The sequence below is a fragment of the Pteropus alecto genome, unplaced genomic scaffold, assembly GCF_000325575.1.
Source record: "Pteropus alecto unplaced genomic scaffold, ASM32557v1 scaffold146, whole genome shotgun sequence".
Lineage (NCBI taxonomy): Eukaryota > Metazoa > Chordata > Mammalia > Chiroptera > Pteropodidae > Pteropus > Pteropus alecto.
In genome coordinates, this window is record NW_006442107.1 from 33971820 (window position 1) to 33994020 (window position 22201).

The following is a 22201-nucleotide window of genomic DNA, read 5'->3' on the forward strand; positions in this document are numbered from 1 at the left end:
TTTGCATTTTTAATTCCAACTCAGAATTTGGAGTTAATAACAATGCATTGAAGTTATGCCTTATGAAAAAGCTACTGTTTTAAATGTATAAATGTCCAAGCTTTCTGGGACTAAAATGCAATATCTTATTAGCACCAAATTAATGGGTAGAATCCACAACAAGGCTGTTTATATATACTTGTATATTGCATTGTGTAGCCCAAACTATTTATACCCTGATAAGCAAGCTAACTTCTAATGATTTACTCTATGAGATTATAGGAATAGACATTTTGAATTGTTTAAAGGGATTATCTACAAAATGTTTATAACAAGTTACACTGTAATTTTAAATTTGTGACTATTTAAGTGAAAAATAAATATGAACAAAAGATATTACACTATTAGGACTGAAATTATCTATACCCTAAATTGGCAAGCCGGGTTCACCATATGTTTGGGTACAACTTGAGCTCATAATGGTTTTTACATTTTTAAGCTATTGGAAAAAATCAAAAGAAAAATAATATCTTGTGAAATGTGAAAATAATAAGAAATCAAAATTTTACTGTCCTCAAACAAAGTTCTACTAAAAAAATGGCCATACTCATTCTTTTAAATCTTGCCTATGGCTGCTTTTGCTCTGTGACGGCTTTTTGGAAGAATTGTGACAGAGACCATAGGCCTGAAAAATCTTAAACTATTTACCAACTGATTCTCTAAAAAAACGGGTTGTCAAGGTGGTTCTAAATATTCTTTGTATTTCCTATCATCAGTCTCTAGATGGCAGAAAAGATCCTCAAACTGCGGGTGAGGGTGAGGGGCATTACTGCCCTGGAGAAGATATTTGAATTTCTAATTAAATCATCCCCTAAAAGCCAGCCCTTTCATCAGTATAAAATGTTTACTTCTATATATATTCTATTAATAAACCAAATATTAGTCTAAAAGAAATCAAAAGATTCATCTAGTCTAAAAGTAATGTCTATACTAAAATTTAGCATTTATTCACTCCTGCCTAAAATAAGTATTACATAAATCTGCACCATTAAAGAGGCTTCTTTATCGAAGTACAATTGACACACGAAATTATAATTTATTTAAAGTGTACAACTTGATGGTTTGATGGAAGTATACATTGTGAAATAATTACTTCAATCAATCACCACCTCACATAGCTCCGTGTGTGAGAATTTTTAAGATCTATCCTTTTAGCAAATCTCAAGTATTATTAACTATAATGACCCTGCTGTACATTAGACCCTAAGAACTTATTCATCTTATAATTCTGTACCTTTTATCAACCTCTCCCTATTTCCTCCACCCCAATGCCCTGGCAATCACCATTCTACTCTCTGTTTCTATGAGTTTGACTTTTTTTGTTTAGGTTCCAGATATGTGATACCATACAATGTTAGTTTTCTCGGACTTATTTCACTTAGCATAATGCCTTCAAGGTCCATCCATGACAGGATTAGAGATTTGTCTCCAAATCAGGGTATAATCTAGAGCCACATTTGCGCTGATTTTAGAGAAGACCAGATCATTTGCCTTGTAGAATCCACATTCTTTATTTTTCTGGCCATTTTCTTACGGAATCACTTAAGTTACTTTTCTATCCTTTATATTTCCTGTAAATTGAAAATTAGGTCTGAAAGCTTAACAATATGATGATGTACACCTCATATTGCATCACATCTGGAAGTGTGAAATGTTGAGCTACCACTTTTGATAATGTCAGTTTTGATCAGTTGGTTAAGGTGTTGACTACAATCGCAAAGGTTTGATTTTTCTTTTGCAATTAGCAAATAATCAGTGAAGTTATACTTTGTCATTACTGCAAACATCTTCACTTCAGCAATCTTTTTAAGTAATGATTTTAGTTTGCGGCTAGAAACAAGTACTTCATTAAGAATTGATAAATGGCAATTTTCTAATTCTATTATTCCTTTCCCTTTCATTAGCTGGTGTTATTCAGTAAAGAGTTTTCTCTCATTAACTGAAAAATAGCCTAGAGTTCCTTCTGAAAAGTCAAAGTAAATGCTATATTCTATATCTTTAATTCCCATTTCACTTTAAAGAGTTAGTGTAATAATCATCTCCATTTGAAGCAAATTAGATTTCTCTCTCTCATCATGGATACATGTATTTTTATTTTTCTAATTTTTAGAATCAACTGGTTATTTACTGTTATTATGGTTGATGTTCAATCTGTCCTTTATTTGGCCCATGAGAGCTCCTTCGAGCTGGTTGCTTCAACAGGTTATCATTATACTTTAATATAAAATGTTCTTCCTAGAACTCTTTCCACAGTTCACACCATGTGTCTGTTCCATTTACTACAAACAGCAGCATCTTCATCTGAAGAAACCTTCTATTTCCTGTTAGATTGTGCTACTCAATAAATTTAAAGTGCTAGATTGCTTCTCCCACCCCCACCAAATCTTTGCTTAACACATCAATTGGCATCAAGAAGAACCCCTACAAATTCAAATGGATCATAAAGGGGGTCACTTCCCTTTGAAATATCTAAAAGATTTCTCTTACCTTGCATAATAGTCATTGGGCGGAACTGCTTCTTGAAAGAACTGGAACTGGTATAAGTAAAGTCCAATCAAGTGTCCCGCAGTGAAAATAGCCAGCAGAACACAAAGACAGCTGAACAGCAATGGATCAAATGTCCGGCACCAGGACCACCAGGTGCACAGACCCAAAAATACAAAGAAGTAGACAGATGAGGTCAAAGATGGCAACATCATACCTAAGGCAAAAGAAATGCAATCATGAAAAATTGCATAGAACTAAAAAATCATTTACCGCTCAGTAATTGCAAGTACTGGAGATGAAGTAAATTTTATGTGCTTTTAGGTACTGATGAGGTTTTTAAAATATTTATCATATTTCATTTATAAAATTAAAATTAATACTATTTTGTTGTGAATAAAAGTCAAACATAAAGTGATATTTGTAAATAAGGGAAAATGCCAGATGATGAAGAAATTTTACCTTTGGCGTGTAAGCCGAGTAAACATCTACATTTCATAGCAGTAGAATTGGCATATTTACTTGCATGTTTCCATTTTCTATGTCTCCCTAAAATTTTTCAGGACTACTTATATGTCCATTCCAACTTTCCCTAATACTGTTTTTAAAATAATGACTTTTTTTTTTTGGTTAACTAGGAGTCATAATAATATTGCATTCTGAGGCAGTTAAGATCTCACTGAAACTTTGTCTTATGTAACGAAATTTGATTTGCACTATCACCAAAATAGGAAATGAAAAATTAAATAATTCATTTATAGGCATATAAAAGCTTTTTGGGGGAGCATTTTGAAATGACTCATTACAATATGAGGTTATATTTCTTGAGAAATTATATTCTCTTTTCCACTTTTTTATTTTCCTATTAAAAACAGGTAAAGTCATTGCATCTTGTGAAATTTCAACTAAGCAATATGCAATAAACTTCATAGTAGCTCTGGAGCAGTGGTGAACAGGGAAATGGAAGGAGAGAAAATACTGAGATAACAGTATTATGGAATAAGCGGTCTGTAGCCAAAATTTAAAGGAAGTGAGTGTCTGTGCTGGAAGATTACAATCTAACTTAGGAATAAAAATAGTACATCTTGGAGAGTTAAATCATGATTACTAATGAATCAGTGTAAACAGGCTTTCAGAATATACATGTGCAGCTCTGGATGGGTACACTGAAATTGTTCATTGAAACAAGTCACCATTCATAGGCTCTAAGGTAGAAGATTAGTTTTTCTGATCTACACGTAGAAAATGATGTCACTTAACAGATATGAAAAAAATATTGCTTTATAGAAGTTAACAAGAATCATCTAAAAACATAAAAACCAGAATTGCACTGGAAAAATTACTTTCGTGTGTATGGTTTGTATGTGTGGCCACTTTTACAAAAGCTACAGTTATTATTTTGGTGTCATGGAATAGAATTGTTTCCTTTTTAATTTTCTCTTTGACCATTTCTTTCATTATAAGTGCCACTTGTATTTCACCCGGTATTGGAAACTCACCTGATGAACCAAGTAAAATCGTCACAACAACTTTTCCAGCTGTGGTTATCATATTGCCAATAAACTCCTTAAGCTTGGAAGCCACAAAGGCAAGCCTGCGGAATATTTTCAATTTTGTGCTTTCTTCCATTTCGCCTTCAACACCACCTCCTTCATCTAAATCCTCTTCATAGATCAGTGCCTCTTCTGGGTCTATTTTTTCTCCTCTAGCCTAAGTAAATAAAAAAATAAAAATAAAAAAAAAAACAAAACAGAAAACAAAGCAGTCCACAACTCTGCCCATCCACCCAGCAGATCTTAAGATCTCATGGTTTGTAACTTGTGGGTCAGGAAATGAGGTGATTTCACAAATCAGGAAAAAAATGCAACCCCTTAAGTCCCCCCAGGTCTCTGATAGTCCTTGAATAAACCCAAGGAACTCTGATCTTTCTGGAAGAGGTAAACAGAAAACATCACTAATCATAGGGTCCCTAATAGCATGTCATCTTACCTACATGAGCTCATTTTTTTATAGACAGAACAAGAAACTGTCTGAAACATCTATTAATAACCTTAGCTTTCATCAGTCTGGATTTGGTTCCTCAAATTTGCAGAGTTTGTCAGTAAAATAATCGGAGTTCTGATTAAGTATCCATGGCTTTAACTGAGAGAGTAAGCAAATCAGTGCTTAGGAAATCCTTCTTCCTGAAGTTTATCTTTGTTCACTATTTTAGTATTTCCTGATCCCGAGAGGATGGGCTACTTGGCTACTTGGCTAAATATGCTTATCCTTCCTATCTTATCCTTTTAGAGAATAATATACTGGTTTATTCCTGGACAGTTCAGCATCTCAGTATAATTATTAGAGATTTATGGAAGAAACACATGTACAGAACATATACATATTTTCATGTATTATTTTAAACTGGGTATACTAGGGTTTTTTGTTTATTCTGTTTTTAAAGACTACATAGGATTTCTTTTTGGTGGCTAATTAGAAACTTTTCCTAGAAGAGTTGGGATTTTTTTTTAGAGGAACTATATATATAAACTATCATCTTAAGACAAGGCTATTTCAGATGCATGAAACTTTGTTTGCATTTGCCTTTTTAAGGCTTAAAGAGTAGAGCCTGGCCTCTCCATTTTCCCATTTTAAAGGTTCTTTTTTTGATACACCTTGATTAGATATTTATATAACATTTACTGATGGTATCTGAACCTCTAACAATGCACAAGTTCGCTGGAGGAAGGCAGACATAGGAAAGCTGCTACAAGTTCAGGTAAGTGCTGAATGGCCTTGAGGACTCAGATCTTCTGTTTGTCTAGGATCACTGGTGACTTAAATTGGCTATTGATAAAGCCAAGGCTACAGGATGCACCCTTATCCCCTTACACACACACACACACACACACACACACACACACACTTAATCTTGGGCATCAAGTTTATACGCCCATCGCAACACATCTGTATATTTTCCTGAAGAAAAAGGAGCATATCACACTTATTCATTAAGATTTTTCTATGTGTTCAAGGCCTAATGTATGCTAGTATCTCTAGAAAGAGATATAGCAATAAACACGTAAACAAGGAAAAAATTAACAAGCTATCTCACAGTGGTAAATGCTATTCAGAGAATTAAAATGGGGTTGTGTGATTGTGAGTGACAGGGCAGCTATTTGAGATTCCGAGGTCAGAGAGAGCCTCTCTGAGGAGGTGACATTTAAGCTAAGATCTGAATGTCACAAAGTCACCAGCCATGTGAACATACGAGGCGAGAGCATTCCTGGCAGAGAGAAGAGCTAGTTGAAGTTCCATGGTGGATTCAGGAAGAAGGTATATGTCTCCAGACCTACTTCTTCCACCCCTGGCTTGTATAACAGCCTAACTATCTAAAGCCCACCTATGGAAAAGGCACTTGAGACCCCCGCCTCTCTCCTGGCTATGTATGAACTGCACATGGTGAGGTACCAGGGAAAAGGACAGCCTCAGTTATCCTCCCCTCTCCCTTGCATCACCTCATGAACAAACGTGCTTCACCATCTCACCTGGAAAAACATACCCCTTCCTACTCACATTTGCCTTGAAAAGCAAAATTCTAAATTTGGCTAGGTGCATAGCGCCACTTCTCCCACACTTAATTTCTCTGGAACCCACTATAACAAGAATTTGCCAACATGTCCACTTAGTGAGGGGTACAATGATTAGTTTCACGAGGTAATCCTAAGAGAGACTGCAGCTAGGAGGTCACTGCTGTGGTCGAGGAGAGGTGAGTAGTGGAGCTAAAGAGAGGTTCCCACCTTTGCAGTATGTCCTGGAGGTCGAGTCAACAGGACTAACTTGTAAATCGATGTGGAGGGAGGAGAGATAGAGGAGAATCAAAGATAGTTCCTATATTTTTGTCCCGTTGATGAGATGGGGACAATCATGAATGCAGTGGGTTGGAGAAATTCAATTCTGAGACGCCTTTCAGGCATTCCAGTTGGAGAGCAGCTAGTATGAGAAGCCGAAGTGCTATAGAGAGGTAGGAACTGAAGAGCTGCATTTGAGGTTCACTGGCATATAGATAATTTTTTAAGTCAGGAGTCTGATGCGATTACCTGGAGAGTATACAGAAGTTGCCATCCCTCAGGTGCTGCCACACCCTGGGACCAGTCTATCTCTCCAGCCTAATCCTCATCTCTGCCTAGAAGCATCATATGCAGGAAATCACATGGGGAACCCAGAATCCACAGGTTCCCTTCGCCTTGGAACATACTGTTCCCTTCCCAGATAGTAAGGGCCCGACATACATGTCAGCTTTTCCTTCTGCCTGCTCCATCTCCCCCCAGTAGTATTAGTAGGGGGAGATCAATCTAGTGACACTGTTGCTATGGCACCCATACCGCCATATACAAAAAAAAGTCTGCTCATGGGGCATCTTCTGCTCAATATCCCCTTATGACAGGTGAGCAGGACATAAAAAATTCTCCTTGAAGAATATTGAAGAAGAAAATTTGGCCAAAACCTTCGTACTTGATAAAAGAGACAGAGAGAGAAAACACAGCTAGAGCCACCTGGGTTAGTCAGAAACACGCTTGGAAGTTTCACAATGACTTGTTATTCAATTATAGAGTTGCTAAGGTTGTAGATTAAATCAAGTAGAAATCTCTGGTCAAGAACTTTTGTGAGGTTAAACAAATGCATTTCCCTGAATTCTCTTAGATGGGACTGAGGCCCCTGTGATTTTTATAAACATACCACGGTACTTGAGGTTTTTCAGCATTTTTGTACCAAAATCCCTGAGCCCCTCACTTGGAAATCTTTTCTAAACCTGTCAAGCTGAAAAAGAGTCAACAGTGAGATGGGTTTGACTCTGTGAGCCTCTACCATCCAGGCTGGGGCCAGAATTGCCATTAGTCACATCAGGCCGGCTTATTAACAGGCAGGCTTTCTCACCTAAATGATTTGTCCGATGAAGTGTAAACACTGATGCTCTAGAAGCGCGTCCACTCACCCCAGTATATTTATTAAGAAGCTGCCTTACTGGTCAGAGTTGTAATCTATCCCTGCATTAGAACACAACGTGATTCTGGCCTTGAAACTAAGAAGGAGTATCTGTAAATACAGATGGCTGGTCCCTTAGCTATCTTAGAAATTAAAGAGAATCCTTCACTGTTTAGAAAGCCACATAAAATATTACAGATCATTATTGTCCATGTCAAAAATTTAAAACTTATTTGAAGAAGATTAAGTCTTTTAACTTGCCTTCTTTGAAAGTTCCTGACTTCCAGATGCACCCACATCTATTATGGCAGCATCTCTCATTTCACAAGAGGAAGCTTTAAGTGGTATGGGCTCAGCTGTGTGCAGGTCAGACTAGTGTCTGAACTGGGTCAGGGCCTAAACACAGAGCATCTGCATCTCATCCCACATCTGCCTCTCTTGACAGCCCCAACCCCATCAGTCACAGCATTAGTAATGATTTCCACTCAAACTTGGACAGCAATGATATAATAAATTACTTTTGGTAGAACACGAACATCCGTATTTCTTTACCTCCAAGCACTAAAAGATTCAACCTGGGTTGGAATAAATACTAAGGATTGCCTGAGAATCTTTGGGAGATTATCAAGCTCCATCCAAAATTTCCTAAATCAGAAATTGCAAGAGTGAATCCAGGATCTGCATGAGTAAAGAGCTGCTGCAGGTGACTGTGAAACAGCCAGCCTAGGACCCATGCCTGGCTAACATCGGCCACCACTGAGCCATTGATTCTACATTCAGCTGACGAGGCAAAATCTGAAATATTTTGACTTACTCATATCCTACGCAGACTCTCTTAATTGAAAAATATATTGTAGTGATTTATGTGTGGAGCCTCCTTTAGGTTTTAGTCGACCTTCAGATGTTAGACCAGAGCTTTTCATGTAGCTGAGTCCATTTTCCTCTTCTTCGTGGTTAAAATCAAGCTACTAAAAACATTTCAATGGGAGTGTATTAAAGTCACAAATAGTGAGTCAAAAGATATGGGGGGCAAAGGGAGCATTTTTCTAAAGTGCATTTTTCATGAATTGTTTATTCATTGTTTAATATTAAAAGTTAACCATTTATCTTAACAGAATGGGTTCATCTCAACAGAAGAGCCCAAGGCAGGGAAAGGCAAGTGTGGTGACTCGCAGAAGATAAATGCCATCCACAGTGTCCCCGTGGGAGCAAGCAGTTAGGGAGAGGAAGAGAGACTTGTTTCTATGGTGTCATGTATGTTATGTAAGCCGAATGTGATAACATTATACAGATAAAGTAAATATTTTATTCTGTTGCTACACTTGTTTTGGGAAGATTATTTTTCTAAAATTTTAAGAGCAGTTTAAATAGTACCCTGTTTCATTTGGAAAAGTGAGTATGGAGATGTATGCTCTCAAACACAGAGTAACGAAAGTTTAATAAAGGCTGGTAAAGACAACTTGAATTTGCAGACAGTGACTAGTTAGTTTAGCCAGGACTGCAGAGTCTGTGAAGCTTTAAAAAAATAGTCGTAGTACCACCACACACATTCTTCTGTCTCCCAGAGATTCTGATATTTTAGATTTGGGATGGGCCCTGCATCAAAATCTTTAAAAATTTCCCAGGTCAAATCACTAAATTAGAGATTGAAACGGTCTTTAAGAATCATCTGAATGTCATTTGAAAAGGAAATGAACAACAATGGAGATTAGACAAACTGGATTGATCATTTATTTTAAAGTTTTTTTCTTTAAGATTTATTTTTTAAAAATCACTTAATAGAACACCATAAAACCAAATCAGCATTCACACACGCACACACACACACACACACACACACACACGCCCCTAAATCGTCTACACAATTTTGTCTTTGTGAAAAGGAAATGAACAACAATGGAGATTAGACAAACTGGATTGATCATTTATTTTAAAGTTTTTTTCTTTAAGATTTATTTTTTAAAAATCACTTAATAGAACACCATAAAACCAAATCAGCATTCACACACACACACACACACGCGCGCGCGCACGCACACACACACACACACACACACATGCCCCTAAATCGTCTACTCAATTTTGTCTTTGGTTACAGAAATTATTACTGATCCTTTCCTCTTGTAAAAACCAGCTAAGTTTAGCTCTTCCAACTGACACACTCGGACCTTCCCTCTAGAAATAAAGAATTCAGAGAGTGATGACAAAAGCAGCATTTTTAAAGCACACAAACTTCCTGTGGCTCAAAAGTTTCCTACAAGATTCAGGACCATATCATTATCTACAATTGACTAAGATGTGAAAACACATACATATTTGTTATTAAAATGTAGAAAGGCTGAGCAGTGCTGTAGCTGTTCTGGAATCCATGGCATTCCCTCCCCATCCATCAGCTCCTGGTCCTTCCACCAGTCAGGACTTCTTTTGGAGACTGAGCTCTGCTCCAAGCACTGTGCCAGGTACGAGGTAGGATAAAAATGTGGATCTGCCATGGGACCCCAGAGATGCTGTAGTCACTCAGAGGAAATAAACCAGGTATATATAACTGTTTCTAAAATGAGAATATAAGATCTTAAGACCATTGAGAGGAAAAAGGAATTGCATCTGACTACAGGGGTTTAGAATGCCCTATTCCAGTTATTTCTGAAAATAATGTGATGAAAAATAAATAAATAAAAGAACAAAGGTCTGGAAAGGAAAGCAAGCAAGCAAAAAAAAAAAATAGTCCTTGTTGGAAACAGTTTTAACAATCCTGGTACATAGTAGGTATTGAATAAATAAGCATGCCCATAGATAAATTCACCTTCTCCTCTGCAGTCACAGCAAGAAGGGATAAATCAAGACAGTACGAGTGAGCCCTGACCTTGCTAAATCCTCTGAGAGTTTGGGAAGAAGCAACTCTTTGTAGGCAATCCTGGCCCAAGGCTGACCCTTTGTACTTTGTTGCTTTACTTCTACACTTTGAATTCCTTTGTGCAAGCCTCCACGTTAATTAATTGGTGCTCAACTTGATAATATATGAGCATTACTATGTGTAATCATAGATTACACACTTTGCAATTTAAGATCTGCTGCAATGGAGAACAAGACAGATGTGTTCCTTTCCATCATGAGCTTATAATCTGTTGAGGGAAACAAATAGTAAACAACAAAACAAAGCACTATGTAGAATAATTACAGACTGTGATAAGTGTTACAAATATAACAGCCAGAAGGAATAGTCTGGGAGGCTTCCTTTGGAAGGATGGATAGCAAAGGCCTTGGGAAAGGAGGTGGCCTGAGGATGGAGGAGGAACCAGTAATGCAATGAGCAGGGAGTGAACTGCATGGCAGAAGGAAAAGAGCTTGTCTGTTCTAGGCACAGAGAGGAGGACAGTGTGGCCACAATGGCCACACCACAGACAGGGTGGGAAGGAGTGAAGGTGCGGATGCAAAGGCAGTAAGTGAGTAGACCATGCAGAACCATGGCGGTCAGAATTAGGAACCTGAATTTTATTCTTGTTTAATAGGAATCCAAGGAAGTGTTTTTTGTAGGGATGAGTCATAATTTTTAAAATAATTTTACAAGAATAATTCAGATGACACATGTGGTATCAGCGGGATCTGGAAAAACAGACACTAGAAGTTAGGAGACCAATTAGAAGGTTATTTATTTGCCAGTGTAAGGGCTGTGGCAGTGGAGATGGAGAAAAGTAAACCAATTTCAGACAAAATTTGAACATAGCTCCCACAGGACTTGTTGATGGTATGGACAAAGGGCTCAAGGAACCAAGCATTATACCAGAGTTTCTGTCTCCAGCAACTGGGTGGCCATGCTTTTGTTAACTCAAAGGAGGAGTCACCAGGAAGGCCAGGAGGAAATAGGGGCAGGAGCTAACTGACATTAAGTTCCCAACAATTCCATCTCAGGGGTATTTACAGTTTAAAGAAAGATGGAAGGCACAGCCCCCTCAAAGGAGTGACTTGAGCTTCTGTGGAGAATGCAGACTCTCTGGAGTTGAAGCAGGTGGCAGGGAGTGGAGCACACTAGTTCCTCTCATGTCACTACTTATCTGACTATTCTACCTCCACAGAAGGAACATGGGGCTCTGTAATTTCCCTAAACAAGTTTCCTGTGTTGGTGTTTTTTTGTTATTTGCAATTCAAATGCACAAAATCACTTGTCAAATATTCCAAAGTCAGAACAAAATATTCTGAGATTTTCTAAAAACTTTGATATAGACATATTGTTAAAGGTATAAGCTACTTTGGAACTTTGATTCCTTTAAAAGAGTAGGAATAGGTACACACTGTTAAATGTTGTTAAATTACTTTAAAAAATGGCTGAGACAAAATGAAGACATTTAATTTATGTTTTATTTTAATAGTTTAAAGATATTTGAGCTGCCTTCTTAATTTCTAATTCTTTGAGTTATTTTTACTATCAGTCACATATTCAAGTCCAGTCTAGGCAAAGTTCGCTCAAATAACATACTGCCAATAATGTCTTTTTATGTGACAATGATGCCTCTGACTGACTGTCACATGGGTATGCTCTCTAGGTGTGTGTTCTCAGAGGAAATGATAAATGAGAACCCAATCTCTCATCTTGTGTCCAGTGAGATGTAGCTGGAAGACACTGGGGTGCTGGGGAGAGAAAGTTAGTCATACAGCTAGTCACTGTGATAAAGACTCAGTGATGCTCATACTGTAATACTGAAGCTGTCCTGAAGCTTTCTTGAAGCAGCAATGATTTTCTCCAACTAAAATTTTTCCTTTATTTAAATTAATGGCATCTAAAATCACTAGAATTAAAAGTTGCACCTGAATTGTGCACGGATTTAACCCAGAGGAGGTAGACCAAGTGTGCTACATTTTGAGAAACATACAGCAGTTAATTTCTTACCCAGTTTCTGAGAGTGACCTTGAGACACAGCAAAAGTAACAGAGTACAAGGCTTGCAGGGAAACTGGGCAGCTGTTCATCTTCTTATCATTCTGAATGATTTTAAATGATTATGTCTGTATGCTTGAAAAAAAACAAGATCTAGAAAATTTAAAGCAGGTGACTTTGGACTAAATCTTAGATGAGAACTGGGCAAATGATGAATGCATAGTTAGGAGGTGACAGTAAAAAGATTGATTTCTTCTACTCTTTGTTTCTTTTTTAAAAATAATAACTTGGACTTCAAAGCTGAAACTTGAAGCACAGCCCAATTGGTATGTGCCAGAATGAAGATGCCACAATAGCTTAATGGACTTTATGTATTAGGAAAGATGGTGCAATTTTTTAGGCCCAGAACAAATTTCCACATAATATCAACAGGACCTAAATGTTGCACCTCTGAATTTTTAACAGCTGGTGGATGACTTATACTGGAATGTTCTTCTATCTTTCACATTTGATTTGTCCGACTATTTAGAAGATGCCTCTTTAAGCAGACCAAGTCATGACTAAAATTTCTATTTAAATAAATATTTGATTTATGATAAATTTGGTTTAACAATACATTAAAATACCATTTGTTTCAAAAACAAGGCCTGAAATCTCATTAAATAGCTAGAAAGAGAAGTATAGAAATATACGAGATAATATCAGTTTAGTGAAATTACGTGGCATTTAAACAATTTAATTTTCATAGTCCTACTCATTTTTTAAAGATTTAAGAATAAGAATATTTCTCCCAGTTATGATTTGTAGATCTGCTTCTGAATTAAAATGAACAAACCAACAAGACCATAGATGTGTCAGTTGAAAAAGAATCTTTTATAGCATTTGAGGAGTTGGTTCCCTACCTGAAGTCTGCTCTCTATAAAATGCAGAGCAAGGCAGCCTTCTACCTGCTTCTAGTCTCCACCTCACTCAAGGGTCTTGGGAGTAACCTTGGATATGTGATGCCTTTTTAAAACAGCAAGTTTGAGCTTCATCGTCCAGTGCATGAAGATTACGAGAGATTCAAGAGTCTTCTCCAGGGATTATTTGCTACTTTAAAATAATGCTGTATTTAAAAAGGAATTCTCCCAGGCACCAGTGGATTAATCTTGCCCTTTCTCCATTGAGATAAATGAAAGAAGAAACAATGCCAGTAAACACTATTCTTTGAGAAGATCTTCCAAAACCAAACAATGTAGAGTGCAAACGCCAAGATTTATAAGCAGAAGGAAATATGTTGGAGCCTTCAAAATAAAATAAATTCCCCTGCTTATTTTGGCCTGTACATCTATTCTTTTCAGATTCTAACCAGATTGTTAACATGTAAGAAATATCTTCTTGTAGATTCACCTCAGAAGATTCATACCAGCTCTGCCTGGGCTACCTGGTAGGCTGGAATATGCTAAGAAAATACCAAGTAATATATAAGAGGAGAATTAATAACTGAGGAGAATCAACCTCATAGTAATGATATTTAGAATTTCAAAGCCCCCAGCAAATAATATTTAGAGTATTCATCCCTCTTATTGTTATCATTAAATAATGTGATTAATAATAGATGGGGCACAGATACTTAAACAAATTTCAAGTGGGAGAGAAGTACCATAAGTCTATCTTTGAGAACTGAGTGAAATCAGGATGGAAAGATGATTTTAAAATTAGTCCATGCAATAGCTTTGTGTGCCTTCTTCACCAGATCTGTGACCTTAACTATAACCTAACATCCATCCTTCTGTTGGTCAGTGTAGGTTTTCCTAGTCCTAGAGCAAAAGAGCATTTGCCTAGGAGACAGAAGTTCTTTTTCATAAGAAGTTTTGGAATTCATTCATGGTTGTCTGTTATGAATGGCACGGAAAGGACTATTTTTTTCTGAGTGAGATGGCTTCAAACATACCATCCAACTTAATTTTCTGTCACCCTAAGAGAACCCTGAATTTGAAAATTTAAAAACTGCTCTACTGCCTCTCAAACTGAAGAAGAGCAAAATGAGGAGCAAGTAGCATTTTATTAAACAACCCAAATGAGCAGGCACTGTGCTTGGTGTTTTCATTTGACATTTCATTCAGTACTCACATCTATGCAACCTAGTTATTATCTCTGTTTTGCAGAAGATGAAAGAGAATAAACAATTTTCTCAATATCACACAGCCACCATTAGGTAGCTTCCAAGTCCACTCAATTTCCAATAAAGATCCTCTACCTTTCACATATAATATGAGGATAATTGAAAAACAAGCTTGCCTTTATAAATAATGATAAAAGATCCTAAGTTTGGAGAGCTTGCGTTAATAGGTTTATTTTCACTAAACTGAGAATTTTGGGGAATGATTATTTAAGCCAGATGATTTTCAAAGCTGTAAATACTATAAAGGAAGATTCAAATGTAAATATAGGTATTAAATTTTTTAAATTTTCCGTTTAAAATTGTAAACATGAAGAAAAAGCACTTTCATAGTTTTATCTGTTTTTAGGCTATTGACAAGTATAGTTTGTAGACTTGAATACAAGAAGTGGTTAATTGCTACCTTGCTAAAATTATTTTTTACATCGAGTACCTTTTCAACATTTATCTTAAAAATTTAGAAGAATATTGATATGCAATGTGATTGCATAGTTTTTACCCATAAGGATTTTAGGCAATAATATCTTTCTAGTTTGCATAGCTTTATTGAAATATATGCTCTTTCTTTATTGTTTTGTTTTTAATAAGTATACAAGTCAATCTGCTGCTTATTTGTAAAGCATGTAAGTCATTTGTCATAACTGAGAATTTTCTTCCTTTGATGTCTTTGTGGTTACCATTCTTAACACAAATTTTAAAACTTCAATTTTATGAGTTTAGTTTCTTATCAAAGCTTATGAATGAAAACATTTGGTAGCTATTAGTGTCTTGTGTCAAATGTCTAAATTGTCTTTTTAGTAACTTTTTCCTCAGTAAATTTCATCTTTCAATTACTAAATCAATTACTTTTTAAATCGATGTCACCTAAGCTCACATAACAAAGTACAATTATTAGAACAGTGTTCTGAAGCAGGTTGCAGGGCAGTGTGACAAATTGTCTGATAAGCTCCCATTCACCAAGGGGTGAAATCTGACATGTTCCCTGATCCGACAGCTACTTCTGAAACCCCTCCCCATAAAAAATACAGCTAAAAATCAACAAACATTTTACTCAGTATTTTTACTTTTTTTCAACTTTTAGACTTTTCCAAATGTATATATTTTTTTCTCTGGAGCACTTTAAAATAACTTGATCAAAGCAAGCTGAATTAACACAACTTCACTCTGAAGGATAAGGTATACAGACCAGAAAGCTTCTCTTTAAGGTGATTTTTTTTCTCCTAAAACCATCAGGTGTTACTACTTTTCAAAATATTTTGCAATAACTAAGATGTTTAGATTAACAGACCATAATACTATAAATTTAAAAGTTAACCATCTGAGATAACATTAGATGATAGTTTGGGTCTAGTCCTGGCCCTACAGTATGAATTCCTCATGAAGGGCAGCACTCATGTTCCCTGAACTTGTTTCCTCGTGGCCAAGGTGTGGATGAGAATGCCTGCCCATCAGGACTACATGAATTTAAGCCAAGCACAGTAAAGCATAAAGCATTATTCATACTTAGCTATTACTATTACACTTTTACACCTATTAATAAGGGTCAAGGCCCTCAGAAATGAAAGGAAGATATATGCAGTCAAATTTACCAATTCTTCATTTTCAAACTCCAGGTTATATTGTGCTGCTTCTTCTGTCACTGGTTTCTGAACAATGTTTCTACAGACGAGCCAGATGGTCAGACTAGCAATGAACATCCCGATGTCAGGCACAAACACTCTGATCCCATTGCCGGCGTCAGCTCCCTTTAAGCTATAGAGGGGGAAAAAAAGGGAGGACATTTAGTTGTTTTATATTTCTATGGTTAAACTATCTTAAAGTATGTTTAAATTTTCTTAATGATTTAAATTAAATGATACTCAGTTTCTGCCTAGAAGGTATGCGAAAGCTTTTCATTAACCTTAGAGTCTTAAGTATTCTACTAAGATTTAAGAAGGTTCCAGGGTTTTACTGGAGTTTCAGAAATATTATAAAGAAATTTAAATCAATTCTCACTCTTAAAACATGCTAATAAACTATATTGTTATTCAATAAACCACATGTCTAGTACATATATGGGTGTTTGCAATCTAGCTGAAACACTTAAAAACGAGATATACTTGCAGCTAGAAGATATTTTTCCTTAGATATAAATCAAAGCTAGAAGGGAAAAATAGAGAATATGTTAAAGTAATCTCTGAATCTAGGAACCTCTTCATTATTTGTAATACTTAGTTGATTTTGTTTTCCATAGAAAACAAACTGTTCTCCTGTTCCAAGAAAGGTAGATCTAATATGTTTCTGCTTTTAGTCTTGGAGAATTAAGAATGAACTTAGAAGATTTGGGTGTAAGTGTCACTATGACACCGACTAGCTCATTCCATTGGAGGACTTCTCAGAGTCATATGTTCTTCCTCTGTGCCAAAGAGATAATACTATTTGCATTCTTTATCTCATCTGAGTAAAATAAAAGTGAATCAGTGTTTATCAAAAGATAGGAATATATACCATGTGAAGATATATGTTTTTTCATATACACTTTATGTAATTCTATACATACTATATTAAACACATATTCATTTGCATTGTATATATTATATATTTTGGTAAAATCATAAAAATATAATAAATAGCAAGACTTCCCTCATTTAGATATAATCATTGTTAACATTTTGGTAAATTAAAAAATTAGTAATAATATCTACCAATACTGAGTAATTGCTTTATGCTAAGAGCTTGGCACATATTATTTAATCCAACTAACCACCATATAGACATTATTTAAGCTCCTTTTTAGATAGGAAAAAACTAAAACTTCAAAAGACACACTAACTTCACTAATGTCATAGAAACAGAGAATAGAATTATACTTAAATTCCCTTTAAGTCCAAATTTTATGCTCAACCACTGTGTTTTCACATATGTATCCACATGGTTTTCACTTCCAATTTTCTATGCATAGATGTGTATATTGAGCAAAACTAAGTTCATTTTCACTATGGTCTAGAAGCTAATTTGTTCATTTAATATATTATGATCGTTTTCTCAATTCATTGATGATTTTTGAACGTCACCTTATGGTGAGGGTAGTAGTATTTATTTAACTAATCCACTACTATTGTACATGTTTCTCTTTATTTGTTACTATAATATACATAAAAGTAAATCTTAATTAACTAAAGAGTATTCTGATGTAGGATCTTCTAGGGAAAAATCCTCAGACCAGTTTTATTTGCTTTAAAAAAAAAATGTCTGGAAGAGGGCATGTGCTGCATAAGCTTCATTTTTACAAATGGTTCTATATATTTTTGAACAAATATGAAAGCAATAAGAGACTTTCTATAAATAAAACAAACATGGTTGTATCAGAGTTGTTTTTTATTTTATTTTTTTTTAATAGCACATTCCTTTCCTTTGGGGCAAGAGTAAGAGAGTTCAATTAAGAAAACTTTATCCAAACTAAATTTAAAATACGGAAATCTGATGGTTGATTTTATCATAGAAAAATGTAGAGGTCGGTTATACACTTTTTATGTATGCCTAATGTGATCAAAAAGCACAAATGAGAATCGATATCATTAGAATGAAATGGAAGGGGGATCAAGGAGAGAGCCCAGAAAAGCAAAGCCAGGCTTGGGTGGGTGTTTCCTACATGGGGCTAAAGTCAGGAGAGTTGGCTGGTCCCACTCAGATGGATTTTGAGGATAGATTACCATAGCTCTTTCATGAAAAACAAATTGACCGTGGCATTTTATGGAAAGCACCAACTAAGCAAGTTGAGGGGAAAAGAGTTTTTAAAGAAAAGGTAACAAGAACTCCAGCTGTGACCTCAGCTGCTTCTTGCACCACAACAGAGACTTAGGAAGCCAGAGCAGAGCCTCATGCCTTTCCCACCTGTGGACTGCATTAAGTTCTCAATTTGCAAACAGTCCCTTCGAGGCAACAGTCTTAACTTTGTGCTTCTTGGTCCCAAGGGACATTTCATAGCATACATATATTAAGGGAGTAAATTAATGCAGTTTGCAAAAGCAATCACTCCGCTGGCTGTGAGAGAATTCAGCTACTGGATCCAGGATTGGGCTGAGATCTCAATTTAGAATGGAATCATTCAGCCACAGAGGTGCTAACCCACTAACTAACACTCCTGGCTTGCTGAGTTAACAAAAAAGTGCCACTGCAGAAACAATGAGACTTTTGAAGAATATAGTGAAGAGCATGTACAATGAAAGATCATAGTCTAATTGATATGTCATTTGGGAACCATTTTATGAATAAAGTTTCCTTCATTTTTAAACCAGTGTCTACTAAAGTACATTAATCAGAATGCTAGTCCTTAGAAATGCTGTGAATTAAAACAAAACAAGATAAAACAAAACAAAAAAACAGTCTTTGGTCCAATGAGTGTTAGAAAAATCACAATGCATATTACTGTAGTAAAGGACGAGAAGTTCTGTAGTAAAACAATAGATTTGAGTTTATTTAAGGCTCTGTTTCCCAAATTTATTTGACCACAACCATTTCTTCAAAATTTTATCAATACCTATTGCATTCTGTAGAGCTAGTGTTCATGGCACAGGGTTTAAGAAATACTAGGTGAGAGCCTGCTCATTGGTCTAGACTTCTGATTGAAATGAATGGATAATTTGGAAACTACACTAACATGTAACAATCCTCTAATCTTGATTTTCAATAGGTCTCTAATAATTTTAGAAGTTAGTGACATCTCATTCTATCCTTCATCCAATCAACCAAATATCTACCCATTCATTCAGTAAGTCATTGCACTTATGGAAGTGAAAGAAAACTAGAAATAGTCTAGTCTATTTTCTCATTTTTGTGTAAACCAACAAGGACAAAGGTTAAATGGCTGGATCAACTGCACAGTTAGGGGAAGAGCACTTTCTGTTCAGAGCTGTTTTCTGAGCGCAGTCAACACTCACTGCACCTGCCCTTACCTTGCACATCTAATACTTACTACACCAGACTTTCCCTCTCACACTGCTCAGGAAATGCCCTGTCAGGGGTCACAAGCAATCTCCCAACTGCAAGGCCCAAATGACCCATTCCAACTATCATACTCCACCTCTGTGCTGCACTTGATAAACAAGATCTACCCCTTTAGTTCTTAAATATTTGGTTTTCTCACCTTTCTTGTCTAGTTCTCTACCTGCCTCTGAATATCTTAGAATACTCACATTTCTTGGAAATGCTGGACTGGGTTGTGCCCACCAGACTCTTCCTCTCTACCTCCTTAAATGTTGATGAGTCTGCAAGGTTCTGCTCTTCCCTTACTTTTTTGCTAGCTCTACATGGTAAACTTGAATGATAGCTCCATCCCCAAGGCTCCAATTATCATCTACATGACTTACAATCTACATACCCAGTCCAAAGGTGTTCCCTGAGACGCAGTAGCAGATATCCATTTCCTACTAGATGTCTCCACTTCAGTAGCCCATAGCTTTTCAAAGGTAAATGTTATCTTCATTCCAAAATCTTCTTTTCCTCCTATATTCCTAACCTTAAAAAATGGCACTGTCATCAATGTAGCAACCAAGATAGAGACTGGACTCTTTCATTCTCTCATTGAAAAACTGGAGACTCTGTCTCCATAATATTTCTCTTACTTACCCTTCTCTTTACAACCCCCCTGCCCCCTGCCACCCCAGCTCAGATCTGGCTTCTAGACTACTGCAAAAGCATCCTTATTATTTTGTCTCAGGTTGTCTCCTGTGTCAATCAAGTCTCCACATTGCTTCCAGAGTTTAATTTTAGAGGTATAAGGTTAAGCATGTTAACCACTGTGTTCCAGGACCTATTTGCCTTATATCTTGCTATAATTTTCTTGCACTTCAAATCCCAGTCATCCTGAATGCATATATCCAAAATACGCAAATTTTTACCCTCTGTGCTAGTACACAATCTTGCCCCTTGACCAACAATGCCCTTCTTCAATAACACCTTTATCTTCTCATCTTTCAAGACTCACCTCCCACATCCACACTGAGAAGCTCTTCCACCACCCTTCCTGTGATAGAATTGACCACTTCCTCCTTTAGATGTCTGCCATACCTTACACAGACTTGATCATAAAATTTTTAACATTTTATGTTACTCACTTATTTACCAATCTGCTTGACAGAGCCTCGTGTCTATTTCCTATCTGTATCCATGAGGACTATATACATATGTATATATGTACACTATGTTTGTGTGTATATACACACTACAGTATGCACTCTGAGGAAAGGTTAGTGGAACAAATGCTGTCTCCAAATATATTTTTTAAAATTTACTCTTTATTTCCTATGACCATAGTTGGTGCAAAGTACTCTTGAAGAATTAGATAAGATATCTGCCACAAAGAGCCCTGTAATTTAGTTTAGGAAAGATAAAACACAAAGGAGAGAACACATAACTGTTGTCTGGGGAGTGACATGAAGATCAGGGGAGTTCGTGAGTAACGTCTCATTTATTTGGACACAAAGATTTAATTGTCATAAATCATTAAAATATATGCATTCAATTTTATTAAATACATACATTGGAGAAAGTATTTTAAGAGCAAGAAATATGAAATGTATCTAATGAACATTAACAGGTTTGATTTCGCAGATTTTTTATTTATTCATTCAAAAAAATATTTATGAAACATCTACAATGTGCCAAGCATTGTGCCTGGGCACAGAGTGTTGGTTATGAAGGTATATAAGGGAGATAAAGTCAGAAAAAGAATTACAGTCAGGCCCTAGTAAGCTTGGGCTTTTGGCAAAAAATTCACATAACCAGTACTACTGAAGGATTCAGAGCAAAGGAGGAGGATGATCATCAAGAAACTGAGACCATAGGAGAGATGGAGATTTGGTTTTATGAAGTGAGGTGTGGAGGTGGTGTTTTCATGTAAGTGTGAGGTGAGGGGTGGTTAGAACATTCATATCTGCATATTTTGGATATATGCAGAGGCAATAGTTCGTGCTGGTAGCCACATGGAACCTGTGACTAGGAAAGGAGTCATGGCTGAAGGGATAGATAAGAGTTTTCTTCTTACATATGTTGGCTAACTCAATAGAGTAAATTAGATTATCTAGAGACAGTACATAGCATAGAGTAATATATGTATAAGGCCCTCTAAACTAATTATAAATATACATTACAGGGCACTTGACTATAAATTAAGTTTTGTTTTGATCAGCATGGGAGTTTTAACCTGCTCCGTTTCCGACCTGGGCTGGTTCACCCCTCTTTAGGCAACCTTGTGGTCCCCTTTTCCTGGGAGGTCACCATGATGATGCCAAACTTAGTGTGGACACTCGATCAGCATAGCGCACAGTAGCCCAGAACTCCTGGGCTCAAGTGATCTTCCTTCCTCAGCCTCCTGAGTAGCTGGCACCACAGGCATGCACCACCGCGCCCAATATAGTGGACAATTTGGTGACAGAGAAAGGAGAAGGAGGTTAGGGGGCTGGGAGAATGGGGTGAAGGATTAAAGAAGTACAAATCAGTAATTGATAGATGGTCATGCGGATGGAGAGCATGGCCTAGGGAATGCAGTTAGCATTAATGTAGTAGCTAGGTGGAAAGCCAGAGGAGAGAAAGCTCAATAGGGGGATATTTTATAAACTATATAAATGTCTAACCAATGTACTATATACTTGAAACTAATTTAAATAAATAAATTTATTTTAAAAAAAGTTTTATTTTGAG

At 36.4% G+C, this 22201-nt stretch overlaps 1 protein-coding gene across 6 annotated transcripts in view; it reads right to left on the reverse strand.

Annotated features, from left to right (window-relative positions):
- Positions 1-22201, reverse strand: part of PIEZO2 (piezo type mechanosensitive ion channel component 2) — a 378661-nt gene that overhangs the window by 135255 nt on the left and 221205 nt on the right. For all 6 annotated transcript variants that reach the window (XM_015595755.2, XM_015595756.2, XM_015595757.2 and 3 more), the window contains exons 5-7: positions 16111-16273; positions 4023-4233; positions 2527-2740 (exon numbers count right to left, since the gene is read on the reverse strand). In XM_015595755.2, the coding sequence (XP_015451241.1) occupies positions 2527-2740; positions 4023-4233; positions 16111-16273 (588 nt within the window). The remainder of the gene's footprint in view (positions 1-2526; positions 2741-4022; positions 4234-16110; positions 16274-22201) is intronic.